Source organism: Acipenser ruthenus, chromosome 12, assembly GCF_902713425.1.
Source record: "Acipenser ruthenus chromosome 12, fAciRut3.2 maternal haplotype, whole genome shotgun sequence".
NCBI lineage: Eukaryota > Metazoa > Chordata > Actinopteri > Acipenseriformes > Acipenseridae > Acipenser > Acipenser ruthenus.
Genome location: NC_081200.1, coordinates 41973938 through 41997844, shown reverse-complemented (window position 1 = coordinate 41997844; position 23907 = coordinate 41973938). Strand labels below are relative to the sequence as shown.

General features: G+C 41.3%; 1 protein-coding gene and 1 long non-coding RNA gene across 2 annotated transcripts; one reads left to right on the top strand and one right to left on the bottom strand.

Annotated features, from left to right (window-relative positions):
• The first annotated feature begins 1963 nt into the window (after positions 1 to 1963).
• Positions 1964 to 9313, top strand: LOC131740122 (uncharacterized). The gene is made up of 3 exons (XR_009330773.1): positions 1964 to 2066; positions 7757 to 7810; positions 7966 to 9313. It is a non-coding gene; the product is annotated as an uncharacterized LOC131740122 (long non-coding RNA).
• A 500-nt stretch (positions 9314 to 9813) lies between these two features.
• On the bottom strand, positions 9814 to 23126 carry LOC117416704 (dolichyl pyrophosphate Man9GlcNAc2 alpha-1,3-glucosyltransferase). The gene is made up of 14 exons (XM_034028066.3): positions 22940 to 23126; positions 22205 to 22289; positions 21445 to 21534; positions 20644 to 20732; positions 20102 to 20184; positions 19853 to 19917; positions 18936 to 19121; positions 17667 to 17802; positions 15043 to 15128; positions 13142 to 13226; positions 12751 to 12821; positions 11935 to 12003; positions 11023 to 11218; positions 9814 to 10416 (listed from the first exon to the last, which is right to left on the bottom strand). Exons 1-14 carry the CDS (start codon positions 23019 to 23021, stop codon positions 10219 to 10221), a joined length of 1521 nt encoding a protein of 506 aa, XP_033883957.3. The 5' UTR covers positions 23022 to 23126; the 3' UTR covers positions 9814 to 10218.
• Between the last annotated feature and the right edge of the window lie 781 nt (positions 23127 to 23907).

The window sequence follows — 23907 nt, the reverse complement described above, 5'->3', positions numbered from 1 at the left end:
TAATAATAAGGGGTTTGGCGAGAGTGGGAACTGCAACGGGCAGTCCAGTCCAGTCCAGTCCCTCAAACACCACAGCATGCAAACCTGACCTTAGCAAGCAAACGCAACACACCAAGCACGCGAGTCAGGGCTGATTATATTAACCTTTGTGGCAATTAAAAAAAAAAAAAGTGCAATTATTCTGCCTGCCAGTAGGTATAAAGCAGAAATAAATTCACTCGCACATGCACAGCAACGCCACAAGGGGTCACTGCAGTCACATAACATGTTAAGTCATAATGCATTAGGACAGGGGTGTGTAAACTTGGCCTGGTCTTTGTTCAACCCCCGTTCAGTGACAACAACATGAAATATCTGTCTCTCTCTCTCTCTCCCCCCCCCCCCCCCCCCCCCTCTATCTCTCACTCTCTCTGAAAGGGGGATTGACCAAGCGACCAATACATCCCCAAATTAAACTAGGCCTTCTAACATCAGAATGGCATTTTTTTTTAAAAGGCTATTTGCCCGGAGTATTTATGACAGCTTGTGAAATACACAGAGGATCACATCCTAACACTTCAGTGTTTGGTACACCGAATATGAAATGAAGTAACCTGCCCGAGGCGGGAGTCTGCTTAAGGACTGATGAACGGTACCTCCGAGATAGTGCTGGCCTCGACTTCTATACAGAACCATGTCACGCTGCCCCAGAGCTTCACAGATTTACAGTGCCTTTGAGTCAGGGGGCTCTGCTTCTTAAAAACAAAAAGCACGGGAGTGAAAATAGAATTAGGTTTGGAGGCTGTAACGGGGCAGCCAGGCAGCAGTATACACACGCTGGTCTCCAAGCTCACATTCGATAGCTGAATTCAGGCCCTTCTCTCATTTCTGTTCTGACATTTATGGCTATTATTCCAGGTTGTAAGAAAACCAGTAGAGAAAAGAGAAAACAAAGAGAAAAAGATCAATAGTGACGCTGAACGCAGGTCCTGACTTTGCAAAGTGACTGCGATGTTACACACTATCATTCTACACTCAGGAATCTCACATCTCTCTCAGGTGAAAGCAAGCTTGCATGAACCGCATTCATCATTAAAAAAAAAAAAAAGAGGTTTCAATAGTTAGGTCAACAGTTCATATTAAGAGGCGGTTAAAATTAGAATTTGAAAAGATCTCATTTCATTTACTTTTTATAATGGGCACCATTATGGGTGATTGAAGTGATGTCAGCCCCCCCGATACTACCTAATTCTTCACACCATTCTGAATCCACATTACATTTTAATAATTAAATTGCGTGTGATCAGTGTATGTTTGACAGTAAGCAGCATTCACTGGCTCACACTTTCATAGTGGATTTGTAACACAGCAACTGTGTATTGAAAAGAACAGTCACTCATTCCCACCAATCAACTGCCTCCTGCTAATTGACTATACAAAGAATGGATTTACACAGGCAGATGGCATGCCCTTCCAACCAGTCAAGCAGACACGCATTTAAGCTGTCTGCTTACTTGACTTCTTCCAGTTTTAAACTCTGAATTTAGTGTTTGATGTTATTGATCAATCAATCACTCAAGGTATTGCAAGACCAGCTCAGCTCAGTACAGTCCTAAGTGAATTATATTCCCAAGCAAGTGTGAAATACATACATACATACATACATACATACGTACACACATGCATATATACAGAATACACTCTTGATAACTTGTGTGCAAAATAATTTGGCCAAGTGGTTCTGTAGAGACTTGTAAAATCTCTATGTAAAAATCTAAGCTTGCTAATTGCTACAGGTACCAGCTTACACAGAGATGGCCTGGCAGCTCCTTTACATTATATAATCCTAACCGTGTTTCCTAACCAAATAAAGCCAAAGCGGTCACGCGGATATATCTTAAGCACAGTGACACGTGTCCTCTGGTAAGGCACCAGTGGAGGAATAATAACGCAAGGGTTCCTCTTGCAGATATATGCTGAGCAGACTGGCTCCCTCCACAGGGACGGCACCCGATACTGATGCCCTCCCGCTTCGAGCTGCGGAAGGACTGGGTGAAATGTGGAACAGCAACACTAAACTCACATCGGTAAGGCATTATTTATCTTAGAAAGTATTAAGGGTTAACAAGCTCGTCCATTCACTCATTAAATTGTACATTACAGTCGTAAAGGAACAGTGTTTAAAAATGCACAGAACCTGGAATTCTTCCAACGCTATTATGGTGATGGGAAAGAGCCGTCAACAAAACATCTAATAGCATAAGGTCCGGCCACTAAAGGGTTATTTGAGTTTATGAGTGTATACGCTGGCAGATTCAACTGTCTATCCAACATTTGCGTTTAATATGGTTAGACAAATGCAAATGGGACATGGCCATGACGTCAGGACACGGATGTCAGCAAATCACAGTGGTGCATAGTTTCTGGATCTACAGTGGTCAGTGCAGCTCAGAGCTGACTGAAGTCTTTCTGAGAGGCCGTGTGCCTCAGATGGTTTGCATGACACAGGACATAGCTGACCTGCAAGGTTCAAAACGTTGTCCAAAGAAATAAAAGGCTTTGCATGTTCTCCAGCTTGGGCGGATCCATTCCGTGGTTTTGTTTTACATCTCCATTGTTCGCATGCTTACATCCATAACGTCTGAGTCGTGCTCAGTGCAGATTCTGTTTAGGGTTTAAAAGTACTCTTGTGAGTACAGTAATTGTTGTATATAATAACATTTTCTGGTATTTAAAAAGTGTTAACCAGTTAGTATTACTGTATGGTTTTCCTGTAACTGTTCAAATGCACAAAATGATACCTTGACAATGCGTGTGTCCTTCCAGGGATGAAGTGAGAACTTCTCCATTCAGCAGCTGCTGATGTACAAAATAACCGATGGAAACACTCATAGAAAAAGTGCAGTCAAAGGAGAAAACAGCATCCAGACTATTATTACAACATGCATTCCACCTGCAAAGTGCAAACCTAAGTTTAAAAAAAAAAAAAAAAAGTATGCTTTAAGCCTGTAATTTTCTTTGGAAGGCACTGGAGGGCAGCAGCGAGCTGGGGAATTTCTTCAAAAGAGGGTCTGTTGACTTAGAGGCCGAGCTCCTCAAAAACAGAGCTGGGTAAAGTTCCACGCCTGTTACTCACTTAAAGAAGTAACAAAAACTGCAGCTACTTTGGATTCAAATGATGCATGCAGCGAGCGATCAAAGATCTGTAAACCATGCAAGGGGGAAACCGTTTGGGACTGATGTAGGAAGTTTGCAAATCATCCAGAAGGTAGTTTATAGTCACTTAAATAACCAACGCTGTACAGCAGTGCTTCCCCAGGAAATAAAATTATTTATTTTTTAGTGGCACAAGTTGAGAAAGGGCTCAAACAGACTGGGACTGGACCACCAAAAGGTAACGACGCGATGAGCTCTACCTGAGCTGCTGTGCTTTTTATACTGGAGAACAGTCTCCTCACACCGCAGTGTGTGTGTTCACTCGCCCTCATTTTAGAAGCATTCCTACATTGGGTTAAAGGTTTATACGAAACATGTTAACCTTGAAATGAAATCAGTTCAAATAAACAAGTGCTGTATGTGCACATGTTTCTGTAAGCATGGCTAGCTATCTATAGGTTGATTGATTTCATTGAAATATTTTAGGCAGACTATGACTATAGCCAAATTATACTTGTGATTCAACCACATCATTTGGATTAAAAAACAAACAAAAAAATGTATGAAGGGATGATTGTGAGTTTGGTTTTGTAAGCTTTTTTTTTTTTTTTTTAGATATGGTCTTCTCAAAATTGTTTTAATTCGTTACACTCAAGAGTCTTAAAATCTGCTATGTTTGCGGCTAGTTCCAGTGGAATGTCACATTTCTATCACATGGCTAGGCATGAAATGTATCTAGTCAACATAAACAACCTCTACTTAAAGCAACACAAGGCAGCACATTTTTCACTCAATGGCCTGCATTATTTGAGGACCCGTTTATCATTTCCCCATTACTTGGATGCAAAATAGAGCCATTGTAGCCCTGAGACTTGTATTTACAGTAAACAAATAGTTTTTTGAGACTGTGTAAGGAAACAGTGCAGTATTTGTTAAAGCGTGAAATCTGGACAGATAGTCGCAATCCAGATCCTATCATGTCTGCAAGACATTCACTTACACAGGCTGAAATGTTTGTTTAAAGTTCTCGTGTACAGCCTGATCTTCGTTTGCAAGAAAACAATTGTGAATCGTAGCGTTTTCAAGTTGTGATAAGCTTCTTTCAGCTGTGAAATGATTCGGTTTCCTACTTCCACCCCAATCTGTCTTTTAAATAGGGCTGCAAACAAGGGCACCTTCTGACCTTCGAAGGTTCGGAACACATGACCGAAGCAAGGTTCGAACCTTCGCTGGTACTCATTTGCATAATTCACTGGGACGTCACCATAGCCGCTTGTTTACATTTGATTGAAAATCCTATTATTTTACAGGTAAGCCATATAAATAGAATAAAACATTCGTATATATATAAAAAATACATTATGTAGAACAGTAATCATGTTTTTATAATTTAAATTAAAATACACGTTGTTTATTTACATGTGATTGACGCTGCTTGCGCGTAAGCTTGTATTGCAGCAGTACTAACTGTAGCGGATTGAGGCAAAACAAAGTTAATTGAACAGTTACCCTTCCAATCCGAGCAGGATATCCGTCACAAATCATCTACAAATCATCATCATCATCATCATCATCATCATCATCATCATCATCATCATATGAATATGATCTCACAATTGTAAAGTGATCGCAGAGATTGGACGTGCCTCCCTGATCAACAGTGTCTTGCACACTTTGCATTCAACTTTTTTTTTTTTTTTTTTTTTTGATCGTCTGGGCATTTAACAAAATAAATCCCAAAAATAAATTTGCCTCTGGTGAACACGGGCTGGAGCGGGAGGGACGGACGGTGCTCGTTTTGTTTAAATTAAAATTATGAGTGTTAGCGTATATTTTTGTATGTTTCAAACATATGCTACCATAGCACTCCTGTTACACTGTCTTGTACACGAGGTATTCAGTACATATTTTACTGAAGCACTATAACCACCTTGGATAATATACCCTGCTCCATACACGGCAGCGGCGCATGTACAGGTGCTACGTATAGAGATTTGGTTGGATTTTAATACAACAGTTTTTGTTTAAGTAAAATGCATTATACAAATAAAAAAATCTAATTTTGCATGTGAGTGACATTTAATGTGTGATTTATTCACACATTGTCAAACGATTTCTGTTAACAGGAGAAAAAAAAAAAAAAAAACAGAGGGTGAATTGGGCCTGACGAACCTTCGAAGATTTTAAACAATCTTCGAATTCCTGGCTAGCGAACAAAACATCTAATACAGCCCTACTTTTAAATAAATTAATATACAGAAAGCAATCAGGTTTGAGTTCCAGTAAGGATAAACGTTGCAAGTTTTTTTTTTTCTTGTTTGTTTTTAGTTCTTTTGTTAAGCAGCAGCAATTCTCCCTCCTGATCTCTTCAGGTATTTAAGTGATTCAGCAGCAATGCTCTCTCCTGATCTCTTCAGGTATTTAAGTGATGCAGCAGCAATGCTCTCTCCTGATCTCTTCAGGTATTTAAGTGATGCAGCAGCAATGCTCTCTCCTGATCTCTTCTGGTATTTAAGTGATTCAGCAGCAATGCTCTCTCCTGATCTCTTCAGGTATTTAAGTGATTCAGCAGCAATGCTCCCTCCTGATCTCTTCAGGTATTTAAGTGATTCAGCAGCAATGCTCTCTCCTGATCTCTTCAGGTATTTAAGTGATGCAGCAGCAATGCTCCCGCCTGATCTCTTCAGGTATTTAAGTGATTCAGCAGCAATGCTCTCTCCTGATCTCTTCAGGTATTTAAGTGATTCAGCAGCAATGCTCTCTCCTGATCTCTTCAGGTATTTAAGTGATTCAGCAGCAATGCTCTCTCCTGATCTCTTCAGGTATTTAAGTGATTCAGCAGCAATGCTCCCTCCTGATCTCTTCAGGTATTTAAGTGATTCAGCAGCAATGCTCCCTCCTGATCTCTTCAGGTATTTAAGTGATGCAGCAGCAATGCTCTCTCCTGATCTCTTCAGGTATTTAAGTGATTCAGCAGCAATGCTCCCTCCTGATCTCTTCAGGTATTTAAGTGATTCAGCAGCAATGCTCCCTCCTGATCTCTTCAGGTATTCACCTAGAGCCCGATCATGTCAAACAGAAAGGGCATTCCATGGCAGCAACGAGGCAGCTCCAGGAGATGGGTTATCATGAGAGAATGCCAGTGCCAGGCGCTTGCTTGCGTCTCCTGTTTCATGATGCCCCAGGGTGCTGGCTATCGCATGATAATCCGATGCCAGTCCTGCCTTAATATGGTCAGATTACCTATTATATGTTAAAGAAGTCTCCATTATGTTTTGCCACATTAAATAAAAAATTTATTAAATCCTGTACGTCGCATTTTGAAAAACAACATGTTTGTTTTATTTTTTTCATAAATTCGAATGTGACTGATTCAGTTACTAGATGTACTTTAATTTTTTCCCACTAGAATCATGAGTTACACAAGTCAGACCCCTTCAGGGCTGTTGTCCAAAAGCAGCAGCATGATCTGTGGTCTAATGTTTAATGAATATGGCCTTTAGACACGGATGATCATTGAGGGTAACTGAGTTGAAGCTGAAGTGCTTTCAGGTGTGTTCTTTTTCTAACCGTAATGAACTCATGTAATAATAGTTAAACCAGGATCTTGGTATTTATTCAGTAAACCGATCATACTGGAAGCCATTCTTTGTGTTAACAGAAGTTTGGAAAGCATTCTCGCGCCGTCTCTCTGGTGAGCAGTTAGGGTTCTGGTGGCTGTAAATGACAGGGCTGTGCAGGCGTTACTGAGACCCAGGTGCTCGCTATGTGCTGATGACAACAGAATGGAAAAAAAAGACTGTAATAATTCTGAGCAAGCTTCTCTGAAGAAAGTATTGATTATTTGTGTGTGGTGAGAGATTTGGAAAATTCAATTAAAGGAGCTGTGCAAAGATTTCATAAATTTTCCACCTACAGCATGTACAGTGACATTGTTATGTGCTGAATCAATGTTGCACTTCACAATATATTTTCTTTGGAGCATAAAAATAAATAACATTTAAACAGTTCTGCTTACTGCAGAAACAAATTTGATTCTCTCTGAAGCATTTAGCTGTGCGCTGATACTGACTCATTCACATTTGCCAGCTGTAACAAATTTTATAGTGCTTTCTCCATAGGGAAAATCCTATATAATATGAATTTTTGGATGATAAAATGAGGGGAAAGGGGACACATCAGCAGTATAAAAATTGATCAGTTAATAGATAAGACCATGGAGTATGAGATTTGTATGGCAGCTTTAATAGGTTATATTAAAGAAAGATTCCTTAAGAATCTAATAAAAGAAATGTGATTTCTTTTTTCACTGAGGTTACGCAGCAGATCTGATACACAGAGCATCAGTTTTGCTGTGAGAATCGCAGTTCCCAAGTGTTAGAACTTCTTTTCAACTGGTTAAAGCATTTAGCAAGCGTGCCATGTTATCGGCAGTGCTGATGCACAGTTTTGATCTGTTCTGCATGGTTTTCATTAAGCAGAAATGACTCTTGCATTAGGAGGAATATTGTATTCATTGTAGATACCACTTAATTTACTGCGCCTGACTGTGATGCTAATTTGCACATTTTAGTTTCACAGAGATCTGTTTGTAAATAGCATCTCCGTAATATCTCCACAGCCATGATTCCATTTGGAAGCAGTTATGAATTCCTGAAATCCATCCTCAATTAAGGTAAAATACATTTTATTTGTATTGTTTATTTAAAGTACAAATTGCAACCAAAAAAGCCCTCCCATTGCCATTGTAATCAATTGCGTTACATTGTGACTGTATTAAAGAAATGTTATTGCACCTGCTTACTATGTTTTCCTGTTTGTGCTTTTAAGATCCAAGGTGTAGGATGAGCTTCGATGCAAGCCTTGAAGACTGGATACATGCATTGAGTAAAATACAAGAAGAAAGTGTAAAAACCTAGATGGATAAAATATAGTTTCACATAAAATTGCTATAGACCTTTGTTTCACAGTTAAAATAATAATGGTGGTGTTTGACACAAACATTGTGACAATAGTAATAACATAAATCAGTAAAATGCAGGCTCAAGGCAAACTGTAAGGGCGGCTGCTGGCAAGCTGGTGGGAGCAGCAGACGACCGGTGCAACAGCTGCTCCTGCACAGAAACATTTCCTATTTCTGCCCAAGGAGGATCGTATGACTCTCACTTTATCACCCTTAGAGGCCATCTGAAGGACAAAGCAGATACAACCCGTAAACACAACTAATGTTTTTATATAGTGGGCAGAAGGGAAAACAACTTCGCAAAGGCATCCCCTGTGAACGTGACAAGGGGACGACAAGCAGAGACTGGAAACGATTGTCCTGTCAGTGGCATTGAGGGCAGCAGTAACCCTACTCCACCCGTCCAGAATCACAAGGAGAGTTCCCTCTGCCGGGCCGTGGCTGGCATCGTCTCTGTCACTGCAGTCGCGGGTTTTGTCATTCACTCACAATCCCACGTATGCCGTTTTCCGAAGCAGCTCAGGACACTGAATCCCGCTCTGCCTGTGATCTTTCGTAATAAAACCCAGTTAACAGAACAACTGGAGGTCAGAGCAGTGCACAGCCTCCTCCGACCCGACCCTGGTTGGAATGGGTTATTTTATTTGAGTGCGTTTGACATTAAAAAGTCTAGCGGTCTTATTATTTCTTTCATTTGACACTTGTTTTTTTTTCTGTATCTGTTACACTGTAACCCCAAAGTCATTCTAAAAAAAATTAAATCAAGTTAAATTCAATTAAAAATTCAAATTTTTCATAACACTGTAGCCATTTTAAGTTAGTTGAACATTCAAATTTACTTTAGTTGTTCAAACGGAAATGGTTTAGGTAGAATTAGGGGACTCGATTCCCATCAGCCCTTGCAGGACTTGTACAATTTATTTTTGGACTTGTTTGTTAATTGTGCTGTTGTTTTGTGTATGTGCGGTTGCACACGTGTGTTGTGTTTGCTTGTCTCTTGTGCCCCCGCCTGCTCCCTTACATGTGTTCTCCTTGTGTTGTGTGTGCCCCCCACCCCGTTCGGTGGTCAGTCTGCGGATGCGATCTCCCTCCCTTCTCCTTCTGTATACATTTCTGCATCTGCACTGGCAGCCAATAAAATAGATTGTTGATTGCACATTCTGTTGTTTAAATGAAATAAAAAATGTTCAATCTAACTTGACTATTAAAAAGTAAATGAACTCAAATGGATTCAGTTACATGAATATACATGTTATGAGTTTAGTCAGCCCCAGAGAAAGTTGTTGTAACAAAAACTAAATGAGCAGCTAAACTTAATTATATTAAGGCAATGCGTTTACTCATTTTTTTGGAGTAAACTTAACTGATCAGGGTTTACAGTGTATATACTATATCATAGTGTAAGCAGTTGCTAGCCACAGTATAATGACTCCTCTTCACCCTTCTAATATGTTGAGAATTAGGTTCTGAACAAACGAGTTCTGTCAGTACCTTAGGCTTGGGTTCTGACTGAAGTCTCGAGTGTTCACACAACACGAGCTGTGTGGAGAGGGTACAAAGCGATGGCTGGGGTTCTTGTATCTTCCACCTGTGAGACTGACTGGAAGGGCAGAAATGTCTTTTCTTTTTGTACAAATCCAGGCCTAGGAATTATTTTTATAATTGACACAAAATGAATGAGATCTTTCTTTTTTAAAAAAACCACAAGTCAGACGTAATGTATACTATTTTATTAGAACAATAATATATATTTTTCATTATTGTCCTGGTAAAAAAAAACAACCAAAAAACAGTATATTTGAATAAAGTGAACCCTTTAGAAGCAAGGCATACGCGAGTAATCTTTGTGAACCTTGTGCATGTGGAATGGATACAGCATGCCAACAGTGTTTGTAAATAAAGATGTACCTGTGACGCTGTTGCAATGGTGTAATACAAATACAGAGATATACAATGTACCCTGCAAAACTCTGAACTGGCTGTACAGTCATAACTGCTCTCTCAAATCCACCTGCAGATCTCGACAGAACCATGGTGCTTTACTGGTCCATGACGTTTCACCCGAGCAGGAATCAAGTGGTGCTGTTTGGTTGACAGCAGCCCAGTTGTTGCAGAGGCACCTAGTTTGTTTTCTTCTGGGTCTTTTTACTTGGAAGCTCTGTCAGGTGAATGGTATTGAAATAGATCAGAAACCCCACAAAGTGCACGTAGGAGAAGAGAGAGATGGCAACGGGAAACAGGTCTGGCAGTCTGGCTGGAGGGCTCAGTGCTGCGCTCAGGAAACTCAGCACAGCCATGCAGAGAACAGACAGAATGTACTGCAAAACAGGGGAGGGAGAGAGTGTGCTTTACAACTGCAACATCACAAGACACAGCGTTTTAACAGCAGTCGTTTGCATTCACAGCATTATTATCTGGCTTGGTTTGAATATTCACCACTGCCAACACCATAATCTTAAAGGAAAATGAATTCAGGTGTAAGGTCAATGTGCGAAACATCAATCAGAATGTGATATTTTAAAAAGGACTTTCTCCGCTGTTACTTGTGTAAAAAAAAAAAAAAAAAAAAAGTGCAAACTCCGATTCAAGATTTCATAACGTACATGAAAATTAAAAGGGGGTTACATTTATTGAGTCTGTAAATATAGAAATGGTACGGGAAAGGGAAGAAAAAGCAAATCAGATGACTTCTGAAGCTACTCAACCTTCACAGTGTGAACCGCGTTTGCAGCAAAAGCCAGATCTGGTCAGGATTCCACAAGGCAGCTCAGGGGCTCTGCGTGGTTCAGTAAATCTCAGCGCTTCTCTGCGGTTGGCACACGCTCTTTCTATATTATTAATGACCTTGTCTAATGCACCTCCCTGAACAGTAAGAAATACAAGGACTGCATTTGTCCCTCGTTCAGTAATTCATGGTTACTTACTCCAGATTTAGCAAGCAAAGGGGCATTAAACCAAGGCATGTGTTTTCTTCTGCAAGTGAAGAGCTGCTTCAGTTTCAGGTCCTCTTCAGAAGTCTGTTCCAGCGCAGATAGCAGAGTGATGCTTATCAGAAGGAAAGCCAGGGATGTAACGATATAGGGCAGCAGCAGCCCGTCCTTCAGCAGCAGAGGCAGCATACTGGGAATGCACAGAAAATATAACACAGTTACGAAAAGGAAAAAGCAAACCAAAACTACCCCCCCCAACAACAAGCAGCCCTGCATTGGTGTTGATCTCTTCATTTTAGAGTCTTGAGACAGTAAATCATAACCGTAAAACCTCTTTCTTGTGGTACTATCCCTGCAACTCGAACTCTCTAAAGGCATTATGCAGCTGTGCTGTTCGAATGGCCCTAACCAGCTCTTCAGAAGTGCTGCTGCTGTGCTTCATTTCAATGACATGCTCGCTGCTCTCTGAAAACCAGTGAAGGGTTAACCTGCTTGAATCTGCTGCAGCGCTTCGGGCCCTGCTGTGAGTTATGCTAACTATGGCATATAATCCCACAATGATCCCTACACTAACCACGCACTGAGCAATTAAAAGTGTAGAAAGAATGTACAAACAGCTGACAATAGCCCATTTGATCTGAGCAAGCAATCAGGAGAAATATGCAAAAGACATGGAAGCCAAGAGGCCATTTTAAATAACGAAGCCAAAAATCCTTGCAAAAGTATTAGTAGCAATCTCGCTGGGAAAATAATAAATTCTATATTGTGTTTGTTCTCCCCCCCCCCGTCCTTCCCTCTCTCCCTCTCCCTCTCCCTCCCTCTCTCCCTCTCCCTCTCCTTCCCTCTCTCTCTCCCTCTCCTTCCCTCTCTCTCTCCCTCTCCCTCTCTCTGCAGTTATTTGCTTACCTGAATGTTGTCACCTGTAAAAACCACGTAGATATGAATGGAATTTCACTGATCAGCAAGCAAACCGGCCTGCAATGAGAAACACAAATAGGTGAATTTCACTGGAGATCTCACATGTGCCCATCCCATCTATCAAATACAAACAGAGATATTATCTGAGTGATAATCACACTGAGCAATTTTGTAATCCGTTTATCTGAACAACTCTGCCCTGATCCCAATTAGTTCAGATAACAGTTTTTATGAATATAATAAATCACAGCAGAATCTTTCATATTCCAGTATGTAATAATGTCAATTCCTCTACCACGTATACACGCTCCTGCCAAATAAGCCCAGAGGTGGTCAAGTTCACTCCACAGACGATTGTGAATTCCGCACTGTGCTCTTTAACTGAAGCTAGACCCCTGTGAACTCATTCATTGTCATCTAGGTAGTACCCTCCCCCTGTCACTTAAGAAACAATTCACCTGGCACCTTCAATCCACAGGTGAAGCCCGATTACTGAATCAAACCCAGCTCAGCCCAATCTTCTGCACTGATGCTTTGCAGAAGCGCACAGAACAGCTTCCAGTATCTGCTGGCCTCCGTACCCCTGCAGATCCGAGCTGTCATCACTGGCAGGGTACTGTAGCTCTTTGAATATTGTTCTACTTTGCTTTATATATATATATATATATATATATATATATATATATATATATATATATATATATATATATTTCTTCAAGACAAGAGTATTCATAAACTTGTGTTTTATTCCTAGCCTACAGAAAGTCAAATGTTTAAACTTTAAACTTACAACTTTAAACTTACAATGCAGCCAGAAGAATAGACTTTTCATGGACTTGAAAGGAGAACAGAAAGAACCCTAATGAACAGGTCACCTGAAATTAACACAAGAAAAAGCAGGTAAACAATTTTGTGGAGGGTTGGGGATAATCACCAGACTCAGGCAAGCAGAGAAAAGAAGGGCAAGAAATGGACTGCTTTCTTTTTTTATAAACATTTCTTGACAATTGTTTAAAAAAACTATACTTACTATAAGCAATTCTTCCATTAGAATATTTACGAACACGCTAAACATAAACTTGAATTTGAACAATATCCAGTACAGATCATACATATTAATGTGAGACTGCATAAGCAGGGTGTGCTACTCAGTAATACTAACAGTGATCCAGTTAATAGATTGGGGGACACTTACCAAGGCAAGCTTGAATCCTCTGACACTAGGGTGCACAAACAGTTTTATGCATGAAGGTAAAACAGCCAGAAGTGTTGCTGCAAAACTAATAGAGGAGAAAACAAAGAGCATGTCAAACACTCTCACTGTAGTACCCTGGCCATCCTGCAGACACATCCAGACAGCATAGGGAGTGTGGGGATGCACTGCAGACACAGCACACAGTGTGGGGATGCACTGCAGACACAGCACACAGACAGTGTGGGGATGCACTGCAGACACCGCACACAGACAGTGTAGGGATGCACTGCAGACACAACATAGTGTGGGGATGCACTGCAGACACAGCATACAGTGTGGGGATGCACTGCAGACACAGCACACAGACAGTGTGGGGATGCACTGCAGACACAACATACAGTGTGGGGATGCACTGCAGACACAGCACACAGTGTGGGGATGCACTGCAGACACAACATACAGTGTGGGGATGCACTGCAGACACAGCACACAGTGTGGGGATGCACTGCAGACACCGCACACAGATAGTGTAGGGATGCACTGCAGACACAACATACAGTGTGGGGATGCACTGCAGACACAGCATACAGTGTGGGGATGCACTGCAGACACAGCATACAGTGTGGGGATGCACTGCAGACTAGTCCTCTCTCTTAACCAGGCTGGACTTCAAGCAATTAAGCTGCCCAGAGCTTTCAAACACACAGCAGTAACTTCAAACAGCCGCAGCGGGCAGTCTGTGATTTTAATCATTTAAAATGAAACTGTTTGATATGACACCTTACCCAAATTACCCTTGTATCCCTACTGAGAAAAAGCGAAATGTTATATCTATGTCTAGTTTTAATATGCACAAGTATACTGAGCCCTATAAATCCTGAGCATTACTGGACTTAGCAAACAGCTCCATTATAGACCCAGAGGATGTCTAAATTTAGATCGCTGGTCTATTTAAAAACATGAAGCAAGAAGCCCAGGCGGTAATCGTTCAGTTTTAGCCCCTCAAGCTTCAGCCCCACAGAAAGCTGACAGCTTAAAACAGGCTTGAAACTGCCACAGCTCCGCCCCCAGATCACAGGTCGTTCCAGCCTCAGCGCACACGTACATATATGTGAAACACTGGGAAACAAGCAGGCCCTGTACTGAAGTTAACAAGAACAGCTGGTGGTCTGGAACCAGGAGTCCTGATCAGCTGTGACTGAGGGAGCAGCACTAACAGAGAGGCTCCCCTGAGTCTGAGCTGGGTCTGAGGGAGCAGCACTAACAGAGAGGCTCCCCTGAGTCTGAGCTGGGTCTGAGGGAGCAGCAGTAACACAGAGGCTCCCCTGAGTCTGAGCTGGGTCTGAGGGAGCAGCAGTAACAGGGAGGCTCCCCTGAGTCTGAGCTGGGTCTGAGGGAGCAGCAGTAACAGAGAGGCTCCCCTGAGTCTGAGCTGGGTCTGAGGGAGCAGCAGTAACAGAGAGGCTCCCCTGAGTCTGAGCTGGGTCTGAGGGAGCAGCAGTAACAGGGAGGCTCCCCTGAGTCTGAGCTGGGTCTGAGGGAGCAGCAGTAACAGGGAGGCTCCCCTGAGTCTGAGCTGGGTCTGAGGGAGCAGCAGTAACAGAGAGGCTCCCCTGAGTCTGAGCTGGGTCTGAAGGAGCAGCAGTAACAGAGAGGCTCCCCTGAGTCTGAGCTGGGTCTGAAGGAGCAGCAGTAACAGAGAGGCTCCCCTGAGTCTGAACTGGGTCTGAGGGAGCAGCAGTAACAGAGAGGCTCACCTGAGTCTGAGCTGGGTCTGAGGGAGCAGCAGTAACAGGGAGGCTCACCTGAGTCTGAGCTGGGTCTGAGGGAGCAGCAGTAACACAGAGGCTCCCCTGAGTCTGAGCTGGGTCTGAGGGAGCAGCAGTAACAGGGAGGCTCACCTGAGTCTGAGCTGGGTCTGAGGGAGCAGCAAGTTCTTTACTTTCACCAGAACACTCAAACTGCACCAGGTGTTGGCGACTTTATCCTACAGAACAAAAAACAAATCAGTTGATTATTTGCACATGCATACAGGATATGACAATCAATGCTGCTGTTTTATTTAACGTGGAGAAAAGCAACACAAAAAAAGATTTCCTTGAAACCTTCAATTCTGCTTCGACAAAGCAATAAGCTGATATAATATAGTGTAAAACAAGCCAGTTTCTTTTAGAAAAGGAAACTAATTATTATATATCTCCAGAGAAACCACCCAACTAAAATATCAGTACCCTTTACATGGGCTGCATGTAGCAGTTATTTAACCTGGCAAGACAGCCAAGGTATGCACTTGTCGGTGCACCGAGAAAGGACGCTGGGTTACCCAAACTAATCTGATTAGCCACATTTCAGCACCCAGGAAACATGCAGATGAAACGAATCGCTTGTCAAAACAATATTAAAGGGAGGGCAGTCACTTTGTGCAGCCTCCCAGTCCTACCCGTCGAGAAATGATTTCAGCCCTTTTTTGGTTGCGATGAATGGAGCGGTTCAATGCGATTTATAAAAGGCTCCAAGACTTCAGCAGTTGTGCTTGGATCACATTTGATATTAAACTGACAGCCTTGGCCATGGTGGTCATGACATCGTACACTCATCTTAAACACAGCTGCTCAAACCACAGCTGTGTGGACATTGCTGCCTGCAGACTGTACACTAACCAGCAGCTCAGCCATCTTTTCTACAAGCCAACTAGAAAAAAAAAAAAACACATGAAGAATGCTCCTTCAATTTGCTGAGAGCAACATATGAAGACAGGATTTGGCCACTCCACCTACTGTAGCGCAGGATTCTACAGCCATCAGCATTTGCTTCCATTTTCATAAACGGGAACCAGAGACAGAGAATGTGGGTTAGGCGTGCCAGGATAAACTTACTGTGCCCTGCTTACGTGCGCAATTTCACAATTAGTTCAGTCCGACATCCAAACAAGTCACTCGCGCCCTTTGCATTTAGTATTTTGATCTTTTCATAAAGACAGACAGACACATAATATCACCCTCGGTCTGCAGTTTGCCATTAGTCCCTCCCTTGATTATTAAAACTCTTGATCTGTCCTGTACAGCAATGTTTTGGCATTTTCAATCATATCAATCCGGAGAGCAGCTTCGCTCTGACCTTTTCGTATCGTGCAAAGTAGCATTGCAAAATGACACCGACAACTTGCACTGAGGTCATCGCCACCAACTGCTTTGAAATGAGTGTATATACACTGTGCAAGTATAGCATTGTTTTTAATGATTGTATATACACTGTGCAAGTACAGCATTGTTTTTAATGATTGTATATACACTGTGCAAGTATAGCATTGTTTTTAATGATTGTATATACACTGTGCAAGTATAGCATTGTTTTTAATGATTGTATATACACTGTGCAAGTATAGCATTGTTTTTAATGATTGTATATACACTGTGCAAGTATAGCATTGTTTTTAATGATTGTATATACACTGTGCAAGTATAGCATTGTTTTTAATGATTGTATATACACTGTGCAAGTATAGCATTGTTTTTAATGAGTGTATATACACTGTGCAAGTATAGCATTGTTTTTAATGATTGTATATACACTGTGCAAGTATAGCATTGTTTTTAATGATTGTATATACACTGTGCAAGTATAGCATTGTTTTTAATGATTGTGTATACACTGTGCAAGTATAGCATTGTTTTTAATGATTGTATATACACTGTGCAAGTATAGCATTGTTTTTAATGATTGTATATACACTGTGCAAGTATAGCATTGTTTTTAATGAGTGTATATACACTGTGCAAGTATAGCATTGTTTTTAATGATTGTATATACACTGTGCAAGTATAGCATTGTTTTTAATGATTGTATATACACTGTGCAAGTATAGCATTGTTTTTAATGATTGTATATACACTGTGCAAGTATAGCATTGTTTTTAATGATTGTATATACACTGTGCAAGTATAGCATTGTTTTTAATGATTGTATATACACTGTGCAAGTATAGCATTGTTTTTAATGATTGTATATACACTGTGCAAGTATAGCATTGTTTTTAATGATTGTGTATACACTGTGCAAGTATAGCATTGTTTTTAATGATTGTATATACACTGTGCAAGTATAGCATTACATTTTCTTTTCCTCTAATTTGGTGACCTATATAAAGTGCTATTCAAGGACAAGTGTTGCTGCCAAAGTTTTTAAATCCATGTTAAACAGACCCTCATACTGTGTCACCAAACGCCACAGTTGCCAACAAAGTGCTGAAATGTCTGAGCATAAATTAAGAAGATCTATATCCACTGTACCAAGAAGTTAACTTGAAACCCATCTTCTGAATGATTTATCACAGCCGTTAATCTAAAAACATGGATTCAAACATCCAAATGCAAAAGAATCAAAATGCTAAATTTGTAACGTTAAACATTTGCACCGTCCTTTTTTTCAATTCTGCATTTTAAAGACAACCTGTCCAGCGCAGACTAGACTGCTGGTATTCTTTCCATTCGCTCACTGTCAGTTCTCGTCGGCGTCTTGAACACACCTCAAACAAACCCCGGTCAACTGGGAACAGCCTCCGGAGGACCTGCAGGGCCTGCGCAGGGTCTGCAAGGAAAGGCAGCCAGCACAGCGCAAAGGAGGCTGCGACCGTCCCAGCGATCTTCAGGAGGTGGGTCAGCCTGGAGCACAAACACATCGTTAGAAGAACAGGTTCATTACAGCACTGCTGTCCTCCTATTAATCCTGCTGTTTGGGGCACTTAAAAGTGTCCTGCTTAGTTTTCTTTCAATATTCACCATGCGTTTCTTTTATTTACAATCCAAGCACACAATGTAAAACTACATTTGATAGTATTATTATTATATTTTTATAATGTAATGACATCATTGTAACCCCTTAAAGTGCATCTTATTAAGTGGCATCTTAACTAACCTATTCTTCTTGTAGTTCAGATTTACTTTGTATTGTTTTCTGTTTCAGTCACCACCCCCTTGGTGAAAACCCGCCCTCACCAAAAATTGTCATTAGTAGTAAAGATATGAAAAACAATGTATTGAGTATGAAGCAACTGTCCTGAACGCTCAAATGCTGAAGTCTCATGGGGAGTACAAGGGGAAAGTTACCAGCTGTGGTGTGCAGTTGGGTTCACATCCTTATTGAGACGGATAAATAACAATGTCCAGAAATGAGGGGGCTCCCTGGTTCTAAGGGGCTGTGAAGTTCTGTTCTCACGTAGTAAAGAGTCACACAAACAGGACTAGCTGAAGGAGCAGCGCATAGCTGATGTGTCATCTGCACATTTCTGCAGAGAGCAATCTAATCCGCTAGTACATCTGCCACCGAAACGCCCTTGGTACTTCGTTACTAAATCAACAAATGTGAGGACATTAATAACAGCGTATGTTTTACTGCTTCCAATAATGCCCTTGCAGAAATTGCACCCAGCACGCAGTGTACAAGTATTGTATAAAAAAATAATAATTATAAAAAAAAAACAAAAAAAAAAAAAAAAAAAACGTTATTATTTACTGATGTCACAGCAGCCCTGAAATGCAAGACGGGGGGCGGTCTCGTTTATTCACTGTTTTGTGAAACAGAAAGCAGCACAGAGGTTCACTGTGTAATAATACGGTCCTCAGATGGGGAGTGGTCTCGTTTATTCACTGTTTTGTTTAACAGAAAGCACCGCAGAGGCTCGCTGTGTAATAATACAGTCCTGAGATGGGGAGCGGTCTCGTTTATTCACTGTTTTGTGAAACAGAAAGCACCACAGAGGCTCGCTGTGTAATACAGTCTGAGATTAGCAGCTTACCCTTTGCCTGTCAGCCCTTTCCTCGTGCATTTCCCCAGGAGGTAGCAGAAGAAGGGCAGTGCGTGGTACAGCTCCATCTGCTTGTAGTTCAGAGCCAGGCAGAAAGCCAGGGAGCCACAGAGGTCCCACCCCAGAGCCAGCCCCAGCACGCCCCACAGAGCAAAACCCAGACTCACACAGTTATATGTGTTCCAGTGTTGAGGAAAACAAACACTCGATTATCCAAAACTTCAATATACAGTACAATTCCATGTGTCCTAATGACACATAGGCACGGATTAAAATAAGACTCCTATTGCACAGCAGTTTCACCCAGACCAGATTTTGATATAACCTTGATTAGCCCCAGTGTATAGGGAACAAGCTTAGGGGTGTCTTATTAAACTAATTGTCAAACCAGGAATGGATCAAACTGCTATGCAATCAGTCTTATTGCCATCTCTGTGCAGTGGAAATATATGCAATGGGACTATCAAAACAAAAATGTGTTGTCTGCTGTACACATGTAGCATATGTAGTTTCATCAAATTCGTGTGAACGGTTATTTGAGATATAGATATTTATATAGGATTGAATGGTTATTTGAGAGAGATATTTATATAGGTTTGTACAGAAAGAAGCCTCCATTGTATCCCTGTAGCTGCGGACAGGCATTTATTTTACATGCATATCAAATTCCAATGACTTTACCGTGAAGTTCATTTGATAATGAAAATGTGTTTGTTAGGACTATTACCCTATCAGAGCTGAGGCACTGGAATCAGAGCAGTATCTCTGAACGGGGCTCATGCACCACGTCTGGGCATGCAAGGGGGAGCGGCCATTCATTATGAAACGATACCAAGTGAAGGCAGCAGAAACAACACGCTGGCAAAGCAGCGTCACTTTACTGCATTGTGAGGAAATGTGAAGGATACTGAAAATGACCATAGTCGATAAGAATGAGTCCTGGATACAGCAACATGCACAGCATTGTTGAGACCTTGGATAAAAACAAAATATTCAGTTAGCATGTATTTAATGGACAGTTATTCAGACTCAACGAACTACGAGACTCGAACTTCTACTTTGGTGTTCTTAAGAACACTTGCCTCACAGAAACAGAAAGGAACGTCAAGAGTAAGATTTAAAGTACTTTTAATCTTATTGAAATCCAAATGCTTTACCTTCTTCTTCGAAGAGCCCTCGCTGAAATACAAGCTGTAGAGAAGAACCGCTGGGATGTACACAATCAGATCTGCAGCCATGACTGAAAGAAACGTAACGTTACTAAATAGATTTCAAATCGTACGTTTAAGGGGTATGCATGCTTTACAAGGGAAGGCACAATCTTTCTTCTAGAGTTCTCTCAAATTAGAAATGCTTTTCTCTGCAGTTTAAGAAAGAGTGGACTTTGTAAATGTATTTCATTAAAAGAAATTACTTGGTTTATTTAGCTGTTTCAGGGGAAATCATGAATGCCTTGGATAACCATTCTGCAAATAAAAGTACAATAAAGCAGCTTCACAGTCCCACCCATCCAGGGATGGGAATAAGACTCCCATTGCAGAGCAGTGTGATCCATTCCTGGTTTTACTGGGAGTTTAATAAGACACCCCTGAGCTTGTTATCTATACACTGGGGCTGATCAAGCTTGTAATAAAACCTGGAACGGGTGAAACTGCTGTGCAATAGGAGTCTTAATTCCCATCCCTGCAGTGAACCCTACCTGTGGCTCGCATGTACAGTTTGTGAGAGATGCTTTCATATCCCCGAGAGGTGTGGAGTGAAATCCAGTCTGGATTAATCAGCTGGGCTCTACAGGGATAAATAATAAGAGTATCATTCAGCAACAAGCAAAACCAAGCTGTGACATCATCCACCACATGCAAATACTGTGACATCATCCACCACATGCAAATACTGTGACATCATCCACCACATGCAAATACTGTGACATCATCCACCACATGCAAATACTGTGACATCATCCACCACATGCAAATACTGTGACATCATCCACCACATGCGAATACTGTGACATCATCCACCACATGCAAATACTGTGACATCATCCACCACATGCGAATACTGTGACATCATCCACCACATGCAAATACTCATCTTAAATTTATTAGAGGTTAGAGCTGAGGAATGGGAACCATGAGATCCAGGGTTCTTGTACCAGCTCAGCCACATAAGGCATAATGCTCCCCCAAAGACTTAATCACCCAGTCTATAATACCTCTTTCTCCCAGCAAGAAAACACAAATAATAATACAGTGCTCCCTCTCTACTTCACTACCTGACTGAGACACCAGAGACGTGAAACACTGAGAGCACGGAATGGGTGAATATAGTGAACTACAGGGCTTATAATGTGCTGTCAACACGCCAGCCTAACAGAGACTGAACTCCTGTAGTACAGAGTGAAAGGACAAGTACAATCACTTATGAAAACCACAGTCCAGCTACCTATCCTACTGTAGGTAAAACAACGTCCAGTACAGAATGAGAGAGGCGGTCTTACATGTGAGCACACAGGAGGCTATGATAGGCAGTCAGGGGCGGATAATCAAGACCCCAGTAGAGTAGATTGTTGTCACTGGTATTGAAATACCTGAATACAAATAGAGAAAATACATTCAAAAGCAGATTCAAGCCATTCGCAATACTTTGTGATTAGATCGAAATACATGATTTACGGTTCACTAGCACTGACTTAATTATTATTACTGAATTACTATTTATTTATTAGCAGATGCCCTTATCCAGGGCTACTAACAGTTGTTAAAGTATCACATTACAAAGTATCACATTACAGATAAGAGCAGTCAAAGTCCAGTAGAATCAGCAGAATACTGCAAAATATGGATTTTTTTTTAACGTCTGTAACACCAATGATTATGTGAAATATGTAATCTGCTTGAACACAGTATGATGTGTCAGCAGCTCGTCTGCTTCAATGTATCACAATACAATTAGCAGAACGAGGAAGGAAACGCTCTCCTAAGGGCTTGTGCTGATCTGTTAGGTCTGTTATCAATACAGCCCCAAAACTCCTCAAGCCGTCACGTGGGGCCATTTCCACAGCGAGTCATTCATTCCGCGCCTTGCAGCTACCAATACAAAACGGAATGAGGACCATCTTCACAGCTATCATTTATACATTCGAGTTAACTAACAAACACGGTTTAATCTCCCCTCCACTGCTTCAGAGCCGCACACACCACAGATCACAAACACGCGCGTTATTTCAGAGCAGACTCCTGTAGTGATAGATGACGCACCATTCTTCAACCGGTAAATTGTAGGTCACCTCCTGCCAGTGCCGCTGGGCTTCGTAGTCCCCAAACATGGGTGCTTTTCCAGCACCTAAAAATGGGAAAGAAAGAGAGCATTGAAATAATGTTATACCTGCCGAAGAATGAGGCGGAGAGGAGGGGCAAACAAACAGTATACAGACAACTGGAGACGCACTTTCAAACGGCAAACACAACACATCTGCTTTGATTTGAAGCTCTCTGTTTTTAACATTTATATATTTAAATTATTATTATTATGCATTTCTTTGCAGTCGCCCTTATCCAGGGCGACTTACAATTGTTACAAAATATCACAGTACAAAGTATCGCATTACAAAATTATTAAATGGTTGCATTTTCAGTTCAAAGCTGCGTTAAGGGATCACAGTCTGGAATTGGAAATAACGACACTATAAGTAACAGCGGATGTCTCGGATAAGGGGAGTGCAGGTTTGTTTTCTGATTCAGAATGCACTGTTTGGCAATTATACGATACGAAAGACACAGTACGATATGTCAGATACACACAGCCGTAAATAGTAATGCAGGCTCTTTCTCTACAAAGAGACGAGAGCCTGTCTTTTGTTTTATATAAACCAGAAATTTGCATTGACAAAAACATTTTTCAAGCTATATATATATATAAACAAACTGATGATGCCAACGTGACCCGCGTGTATTCTTTATTATTATTACAAAGAACATTTGGAAAATTCGGACCTGAATAAGAATTCAATGACACTGCCCATCTCGCCGTCAGCCCAAACAAAACGGATAAGGATACGAGGCTCCAGTCTCGCATGTTTTAAACAGTTTATAATTTCATCAATGACGTGTCGAGCTGCACTGCATGCCCCTAGCAGGTTATTATTCTACTTCCTCGTTCATTGACGTCACCGCTGGGACTCCGAAGATCCCGCCTCCTCCTCCTCCGGCGCTGCATTGTGACGTCTAGACTTCCAGAGCCTCGCTTTACCTGAACAGGTCTATAGAAGAGCCTTGGTTATTTTACAAGCAAACTCATAACTATAACTGCACTGCTTGTGTGTTATCCAACGTGTGCATGCGAAACATATGGTATTGGTTTAAAATGAGCTTTGTACATTAGAACCACTGTCTAGTTTTGGACTGGAATTGAACTTCATCCCCTCCCCATATATTTCAAATTGTTAGCAAACTGCCTCGCTTTTATTTATTAAGAGCCCTACAATCTGCAAAGCTGCATGGTAATGACGTCACCAAATGAATAACTCAGCGTGCGTGTGCAGATTTTCTACACAAAGCTGTGTGTCTTAATGTATTCATTCATGTCTAATTGTAGAGGAGAGCGTTGTGAGAACAGGCCCTATTTCACTTAATATTTCTATTCATTCTCTATGCTTTCATTGGCTGCTTTGTAAAAGCACGTGGTTCATTTGTGCTGGTTCTAGAACCCACACAGCGTTCTCTTGAGGTTCTGCGCAGAACACGTCTCGTTTGCTTGACAGCGGAGGGTCCCATACAATGTGTATAAAAACAAAGGGAGCTGTTTTATACTGGAATGTCTGGGGTTCAGTACATAACGTTGGTTCTTCAGGATGGAAATAAGACTCCTATTGCATAGCCGTTTCACCCATTTTGGGTTTTAATTTAGCCCCAGTGTATAAAACAAGCACAGGTGTGTCTTATTAAACTCCTAGTAAAAACGG